At 44.7% G+C, this 8,939-nt stretch overlaps 1 protein-coding gene across 2 annotated transcripts; it reads right to left on the bottom strand.

The window, feature by feature from the left end:
* Positions 1–5,157: 5,157 nt before the first annotated feature.
* On the bottom strand, positions 5,158–8,412 carry LOC125547447 (disease resistance protein Pik-2-like). 2 transcript variants are annotated; one of them, XM_048711312.1, is made up of 3 exons: positions 7,422–8,412; positions 5,505–6,524; positions 5,158–5,384 (listed from the first exon to the last, which is right to left on the bottom strand). In XM_048711312.1, exons 1-3 carry the CDS (start codon positions 8,288–8,290, stop codon positions 5,366–5,368), a joined length of 1,908 nt encoding a protein of 635 aa, XP_048567269.1. In that variant the 5' UTR covers positions 8,291–8,412; the 3' UTR covers positions 5,158–5,365. The 2 variants fall into 2 exon arrangements, with proteins under 2 accessions (XP_048567269.1, XP_048567268.1); XM_048711311.1 differs by having other exon boundaries at positions 5,158–6,524.
* Positions 8,413–8,939: the final 527 nt, after the last annotated feature.

Below are 8,939 nucleotides of genomic sequence, written 5' to 3'. Positions count from 1 at the left end.
ATCTCTTGTGTTCGATCTTGTTACCGGAACTATAGATTGGTGCTTGTGGGTGACTAGTAGTGTTGATTACATCTTGTAGTTGATTACTATATGGTTTATTTGGTGGAAGATTATATGTTCAGATCCAATATGTTATTTAATACCCCTCTAATCTTGAGCATGATTATCATTTGTGAGTAGTTACTTTTGTTCTTGAGGTCACGGGAGAAATCATGTTGCAGTCATGTGAACTTGATATGTGTTCGATATTTTGATAGTATGTATGTTGTGATTCCCTTAGTGGTGTCATGTGAACGTCGACTACATGACACTTCACCATATTTGGGCCTAAGGCAATGCATTGTGGAGTAGCAATTAGATGATGGGTTGCGAGAGTGACAGAAGCTTAAACGCCAGTTTATGTGATATTCCGTAAGGGACCGATTGGATCCAAAAGTTTAATGCTATGGTTATAATTTATTTTAATACTTTTCTCGTAGTTGCGGATGCTTGCGGGAGGATTAATCGTAAGTAGGAGGTTTGTTCAAGTAAGAACATCACCTAAGCACCGGTCCACCCACATATCAAATTATCAAATTATCGAACACGAATTAAACCAACATGGTGAAAGTGACTAGATGAGAATCCCGTGTACCCTCAAGAACGCTTTGCTTATCACAAGAGACCATTTTGGTCTGTCCTTTGCCTCAAAAGGATTGGGCTATCTTGCTGCACTTTTGTTACTACTATCGTTATTTGCCCGTTACAAATTATCTTGCTATCAAACTGCTCTGTTACTTACAATTTCAGCACTTGCAGACATTAACTTGCTGAAAACCACTTGTCATTTCCTTCTGCTCCTCATTGGGTTCGACACTCTTACTTATCGAAAAGAGCTACAATTGATCCCCTATATTTGTGGGTCATCAGCGGCGCAAGGGGGAATGAGAGGAGGAGCTGGCGAGCGCTACGGGTCCCCCGCAACCCCAGGTGCTCGAAGCAGAGCCCAAGCGCGAGCTTGCAAGCAGTGGCCGTGGCGGTGGTTTGAACAACGACGACGAGCTTCAATATTGACGGCAATAGCGGCTACGACTCGAAATAGAGGCGTAGGAAGGGGTTTTTGGCGCGCGGGCTCATCGTGGAGCATACGGAAAGCTCGTTGACGGCTTAGAAGTGTAGACGGTGATGAATTTGACGGCAAGGGCGGCGGTGCTCGAGGAGGAAGACAACGACAGATCCAACATTGAAATGCTGCCCAACATGAGCTGTTGGCCGTAGTCGACGCAATAGGAGCCGACGCGTCTACCGAACACGCATCCAGGCGGCGGGGTCCATAGGGAGCACGCAGATGGAGGAGTCCATGGCGATGGGGCTTCGATTCATCGCGGGGGAGAAAGAGATCGAGGCGAGGGGGGAGGATGGGGGAGCTAGGGTTGCCAAGGGTACATACGGGGCGGTCTTATCCGCCGTGAGACTCGTCGGATGGCCGATGCATGCCCATCCGTGACGTGTGCGGCCATGGCGCGCACACTGTGTTCGCGCAATGGAAGGAGGACGAAAGGCCACCGCTGTTGGGCTGGGCCACATTGTGTGCATCTAGAGCCCAGTCCAACAGTGCATCCTGTTCTTTTTCCTTTTCCTTTTTCTGTTTTGCTTTTCTTCTCTGCTTTGCCTTTTATCTTCATTTCAAATGAATTTTGTTACACATGGAATTTGGACAAAAATACTAGGCTATGTTTTGAGTTAGCCCAACACGTTTCAATTTATCTTGAATAGTTTACATATTTGTTTAAACTGAAATGTACCACTAAAATACTGTTGATCAGTTTTAAATAGTATAGGGGCGTTCAATTATTTCAAATGATGTTGGTTTTTACATCACAAATACTTAGTCATTATTTAAAAAATTATGGACTATTTAGTTTGCATGTTTGAGGATGTAAATATTTGACTTGCATTTCAAATTGGATTTTGAATTTGATTTTTGGACAAATGGCAATTTGCATAGTAATCATGACAACATTACTATCATTAGGGTGAGATTACTGTAGCATGATTATTGGGGTGTTACATGTGTTTATTTGAATGTACAAAATGACGTACTGCACATGCATCCTCATTTCCTCCCCACATATGGGTTGCGTTTGAGGGTTTGCAGACAACCAGCCAAATGGAGATAGTCTCTCTCTCTCTCTCTCTCTCTCTCTCTCTTGCGGACACTGTTTGCGTTGTCCGGTGGACGAATGGGGACAAAGTGAGGGGTCCGGTTGGAGATACCCTAACTATACCTTGATGTGACAAAAATGGCTTCATATCATAAGCAATTGATATAGCCAAACAATTCAGAATTAATTAGACATACTAACAAATTCATCTTTATGTTTACTATATTTGTGGTTGTTGTTAAATCTTTACAAATAATTTCTCGTATTCACTAGTGTTGCGAGACTAATATTTGAGAATTAAATTAATATTCAATGGTAGAAAATGATGAACTTCCTTCATCTCCTGCTAATTTTTCTATCGTCTGCTAATGCCTTCAAATCCAACGAGAGAACTTTGTAACCATTGTTTTGCTCTTTAGGCATGAATTCATAATTTATTTTACAATCATGCCGAGATTGCATGCCATACACATTTTTTCTTTTACCATGTGTTTATGCCTTCAAATCCAAAGAGAATATATATAATAATTGTTCTTGCTCTTTAGGCTTGAATTTTTAATTTATTGTGCAAATACGATAAAATTTACTTAATTAGACTGCATGATTAGCCACACTATATAATATAATGATATTTTAAAGTTCACAACGAGTGAGAATTTAGCTAACAAGTGTTGCATCTAGATGTATTGTTGCATGAAACATATCAACATGTAGCATATGTGCAAAATTTTAGTATTGGCACATTTCTATTTCTCCAATAGAATATAATGAGGACAGTTGTTTGTCTGACCGTAACTAATTTGCCAGTTCACCCTGAGGAATGCCAACATCAATGACAAACCCATGTAGACAACTATAACCATTGTTTTCATACAATCAGCTTACAAGGGTCAACTTTTTTTTTTTGAGAAATACTTGCAAGGGACAAAGTGGGAGCAACTAGTTAATGAGCGCTCCTTCGGGAGCCTCACAACAATTAGCGCCACTTGGCGCGCTCCCAGCCGCCCGCTATGTGTCGTGCTCTGGGCGCTCCCTTCAGATTTGTTTTTTTTTCACACATGTTTTTGGCTTTTTAATCGTTTCTTTTTGGTTCTTTTCGACGTTCCGGTTTTTCACCGGTCTTCCTTAACTTTTGGACAAAAAAAATTTGCGGGAAAAACGTGTTTTCTTATTTTTTTTCTTTCACGAGAGGCACGATGTTGTTTTTGCGAGAGTCACGGCCGTGCCTCTCGGAAATGAAAAAACACGTTTTTTTTTGTTTTTTTCCTTCCGCGAGAGTCATGATTTTACTTCCGCGAGAGGCACGGTTGTGCTTTCGCGAGTCACGATTTTGCTTCCGTGAGAGGCACAGTTGTGCTTTCGCGAGAGTCACGGCCGTGCCTCTCGGAAACAAAAAAAAACATGTTTTCTATTTTTTTTCCGCGAGAGTCACCATTTTGCTTCCGTGAGAGGCACGGTTGTGCTTTCGCGAGAGTCACGGCCCTGCCTCTCGGAAACGAAAAAAACATGTTTTCGGTTTTTTTCTTTCGGGAGAGGCATGATTTTGCTTCCGCGAGAGGCATGATTGTGCTTTTGCGAGTGGCACGACCGTGCCTCTCGGAAATGAAAAAAACACGTTTTCTCTTCCTTTTTTTCTTCCGCGAGAGGCACGGCCGTGCCTCTCGGAAACCGAAAAAAATACGTTTTCTTTTCTATTTTTTCTTCCGCGAGAAGCACGGTTTTGTTTCCACGAGAGGCACGGCCATGCCTTTCGGAAACGGAAAAAAATATGTTTTCTCTTCTATTTTTTCTTCTGCGAGAGGCACGGACGTGCCTCTTTCGGAAAGGAAAAAAACCCGTACTCCCGGTTCATTTTTTCATATGGTTTTTTCGTGGAAAAAAATTCGTCAAAACTTATCAACATGGGATCTCTTTTGAAGATCTCGACGCGAGGAATCCAACGATGAAAACGGTTCAAGATTTGGATACACGATTTAAGAGATAAAACATTTTGAATAAACGAATCTACGAAAAAAAGAAAAAAAAATCTCATGTTGTGGCAAGTGGCGCACGTGCATTGCGCCACTTATCGCAACCTGAGAGGGTGGGAGTGATCTTTGCAATGAGTACTCCTCAATCAGTAAATTCGGGGCAAACTGCTGTCAAACCAAAAGTCATCATACAAATGGATAACCAAAAAGAATACCAGATCAGGCCGGCCTGGCCCATCAATCTGTCCAGCCTAGCCCATACAAGGCACCCCTACATTCAACAAGCGAGGTAGCAGAGTGGGTGCAAAGGGAGTGATGGGGAGCCGGAAGAGATCACCGCCGCCGCCGCCGCGTCGACAGCGTCGGTGGTCGCCGGGAGCTCTGCTTCCACTTCCGTTGAGGTACGTACGCTCCATCAACTTTTATTCCCTCCGCCCTGGCCAGTCCCCTGAACTGGATGCTCTCCTATAGTCCTGTCACGCAAGAGCCCTAGAACTGGGGAGAAAAACCAGAGACCCAACCATGTGGTTCTGAACGAGATATCTCACAGCTCCTCAGCTAGGGCCTAAGTAACTGACTGTTGTTGATCTGAATCCCAGTGGATTGACCCTTAGTTCTGCAATGTTAATTTTGGTGTTTCTCACCGAATGCACATTCCAATGTGATGGAAATCCCTGCTGTGTGGCTACGCTTTTTTTGTTTTGTTTCTTCCGATGAGATTGCGGCACCCGTCTCTTTGAAGTAATCATCGATGTTTTTGCCAAAAAAATTAATTATCGACGATGGTCAGCGCTAGTGTAGTCTGCAAAATTTCCATCTTAAAAATGACTTGCTGATCATCTGTTGTGTCACTAGCTGTTATTTTTATGTTACTGTTTACTGCATATCTTGTGCCTGCAGCCCTTCTCTTTCAGAAACCATGCATGTACTCGTTCGCCGAACTAATGCATTGCCTTGATTAAAGAAACAACTAGTTGAACAATAAGAGGAACAATAGGTTTACATGACAAGAAACACCACCACCACATTCAAGAACGACGATAGGGATAATTCACGCACCATAACTACTTCTTGAACAGTTCTGATGAAAACATGTGCAGCAGCAACATCTTGACTAAGATAACAAAACGGACAAACAAATTAACCCACCAAGACCAACTCGTGTGCAGGAAGAACAGAGGAGAGAGGGATCAACTGTATCTCACTACAACCGTGAATGGGAACAGACTGGAGTTGCTGCGCCTATCACTCTCAGCTTTTAGCTCCTTCGCTGCATGGATCAGTGAAGCTTTTAGCCTATCACTCTAGGTTGCAGACTTCAGGAGGCAATAAACTGATATCCGTACCCCTCAAGCTCAAGAATTTAAGAAGGTACATCTTGCAAATGTACCTCAAATGCTTGTTCAATAGGTCCTTGCAATCTTCCAGATCAAGTACTCTCAGCAGTTTGAACTTTCCTAGTTGATCAAGTAGCAACTTGTGGCCTTCGTACTGAAATGTGGTCAATGATCGAACATGCTGCACGTTCATCCCCTCAATAATGTTCACCATACCTCTCCCCGTTGCTGTTCTCTCGGATTGAGAGTATTTCCCCCCATTTTCTGAATCATGGACGGAAAGGCGGCGGACAATATCATATGACATCCCTTCATACTGAACCCCTACCAAGCTAACAAAGTTAGCCTCCAGGGATTTGGACACCATGACCTCAAGCATCATGTCGTGCACCTGACACACATCCACCCTATTATAGTATGTGACTATACAGCCGGCTTGGTCAATCATACTCCTATTCACTAGCTCATTGAAGTAGGCCTCTGCAGTCTCCATCAAAGTAAGCCCCCGCTTCTCAGGTATCAATCCTTCGGCAATCCATCTTCTCAGGAGCCGATCCTTGCTGATCTGGTAATCCTCTGGAAAAATGCAGAGGTACATCATGCAACGCTTGAGGTCATGAGGCAGGTAGTTGAAGCTAAGTGTAATGATTTTCCTCATTCCCACAAGGGTTGGGTTGCTCTCCATCTGTGCACCAATTGATCTACAAATTGTTTCCCTCATATGGCTGCTCTCTGGAGAGGAATAGCTTGCCAAAAGGCTTCCAATGCTAACAATGGCCAACGGTAGTCCATTGCATTTCTTCAAAATATTATCCATTGCAGCTTTCAGCTCACCTGGGCAAGAGGTACTCTTGGGGCCAAATGCTCTCCTAATAAACAACTTCTCGGAGTCTTCCAAATTGAGCGGCTTGATACTGTAGTATTTACCTACACTACCTCCACTGCATTCTTTTGCCACACTATCTATCCGAGTGGTCACAATGATTCTGCTGCCACATGTGGTTTTTGGTAATTTGGACAGAATTGCAGCCCACGCTGCTATTGTCCATACATCATCAATCACAATAAGGTACCTGGTTTCATCATGGATATTACAAGTTATGAGCAATATAGCTAGCTCTTTAAAAAATATTGCATTTTAGTGAATGTTAAGTCTGTAACTTTGACCACTACTTTGTACAACATTATTCAGTTCAATGATGTGAAACAGAACAAAACTATATTTTTTCTAAACTTTCTACATAAATAAAACAGCCGTTGAGATTTAATGCATCTACTTTGTCCATGGGAAAATGGACTAAATACGAGTAGGGAGAGAGTGCCAAATATTGCAAGTGGATCACATGTGTGACGTTGAAAGAATACAGAGTGAAGAGATAATAAACACAAAGGTCAAATCTTACACTTAGTGCACATTTCTTTCGGAATATTAATCTTATAGAGTCGAAAATAAACCTTTTTCGGATGTAGCGATGAAGTATCAACATGAATATGTACAACTAGTAGTTTCCATCGAAATATCTGGTAACCGGTCGGTTACTGCATTTTTCGGCCGGAATTACAAACATTGTCAACTACTGAAGATCAAGTCATTTCTTACTTTTTTTTTTGAATGGTCATCTTCTTACTTTTGAGAAAAAAAGAAAAAGAAAATCCTATGAAAGCACGAAAAGAAATAATCATGTAGCTCCACAACAAGGCTGCATTTTGCATTGTGATGTATTATTGTAATCTTTTTTGCCCAACCAGCTTTTGCCTATTATGTTGTGTCTTTGACACTTTGTCCTACTTCTGCCTATTTTATCCTAATTTACCACCAATTTTCCACAATAGATTGTGAAATAAGGACATCACACACATTTTATCAAACACAAATTGAGCCTAAATCAAAATAAATTTGAAAAGTTCTAACTAGTTTGATGGGTCAAATCAAAATAAGGACATCCACTCTGTGTATGTGTAGGTAATACCTTTTGTCCTTGAGTTGTTCCTTGAGCGTGCTGGTGAGCTTCTCCACATCCATTCCGTCAATGTCACCCACGGAATCCTGTTTCTCTTCTTCCTCGGTGACTTTCTCATTCTTTGACTTGACGGTGACAATCTGCTCAAGAACGCGCTTCAGCAGTGCCCGCAGGTCGTTCCCGCCGTCGAACGCCTGAGACACGGACACTTGCGCTTGGCGGTCGAACTTGGCCTCCAGCTGCCGGCAAACTTCCATGGCTAGCGTGGTCTTGCCTAGCCCTCCGAACCCCGCAATGGAGAAAACTTGGAGCTTGTCATCTTTCTCTTTCTCCATCATGGCGACCAGGGTCTTGGCCTGCTCCTGGATGCCGACGAACTGATCAGGGTCGTCGGTGTCGGGAGGGCGAAGGGCCTGGGCCGACTCCGCCCACACCGCCGGCACAGGGGCAAAAGAGGCCGAGGGGCGTAGTGCCTGGCAGCTAGCGCTGTAGCGAGCATGACGCTCGCTGATGGCGATGGCTCGGGCGCGCAGGGTCCTGATGCTGCCGGCGAGGAGACGGCGAGGGAAAAGAGTCGCGAGCAGGCGCTTGGACCTGACGAGGAAGCCGTCGCTCGGGCGGCGCTTGATGCGGAGTATGTAGAGGTCGACGCAGTCGTCGGCGTCGTAGGCCAGCTCGCGCACCTGCTTCATCCACTCCCGGATGAAGTGGTCCACGGCGCCGTCCTCGGTCTCGGACTGCATCCGGAGGACGGCGTTCATGGTGGCCAGCTCGTCCCTCAGCTCGCCGACCTCGCTGCCCACGGCGCGGAGCAGCCAGAACTCGTTGGCCATCAGCTGCCCAACATTGCTCACAAGGGACTGCGTCGCGCGCTCCATTGTTCCTGACTCTCCCTCTCCGCTCCGCTACTCTGTGGATTGGGATCGAGTTTTGTGCTGCCTACTCCATTGCTCGGCGCAGTCGCAGCAACGCTTATTGTTGTGTACTGTACACACTACCGCTGGGCGCACAGCTACGGCTGAATGCATTCATATCCAACCAAAACGGTGGGGACCTCCATGAGGACTATTTACTCTATCTTAGGTTTCTCTCTCATGTGAAACGGGGAGCCTTATTAGAGTATCTCTAGCAGGCCCTTAAGCCGTGATTTTCAGCTCGCGGAAAATGCATTTTAAGGGTTGGTTTGAGCTGCGGCCGAATAGATCCTCTCATATTGAAATTGTAAAATTGAATATTCGCTTTGCCCTCTTCTTTAGCCCGACCGCGCTGTCTGTCCTTGTTGCGCAGGTCCGCGTGCTCACGCTTGCTCGCCTGCGCCGTGCTTCTCATATTGCTCGCTCACTTGCACGCGCTCGCATGTGCAGCTGCAGCTCGCCACCGGCGTGTTGCACTGCTCGCACGTGCCCGCCGGCCGTACACATGCCGCCGCTCGCTCGCGCCGCCGAGAGAAATTGGACTCTGCTTTTATTTGCGTGTGAACTATGTTTTAAAGTTCGAATTTGAACTCATTTGTCGAAATCGCTGTCA

This window comes from Triticum urartu, chromosome 3, assembly GCF_003073215.2.
Source record: "Triticum urartu cultivar G1812 chromosome 3, Tu2.1, whole genome shotgun sequence".
Lineage (NCBI taxonomy): Eukaryota > Viridiplantae > Streptophyta > Magnoliopsida > Poales > Poaceae > Triticum > Triticum urartu.
The sequence above is the reverse complement of the archived record's forward strand: the minus strand, read 5'-3'. Positions and strand labels throughout refer to the sequence as shown.

Excerpts from the sequence above, each read along its gene's own strand:
- LOC125547447 (XM_048711311.1), bottom strand. The coding sequence starts at position 8,290 with ATGGAGCGCGCGACGCAGTCCCTTGTGAGCAATGTTGGGCAGCTGATG. Across the intron at positions 6,525-7,421 it reads GAACAACTCAAGGACAAAAG|GTACCTTATTGTGATTGATG; the intron begins GTATTACCTACA and ends TGATGAAACCAG.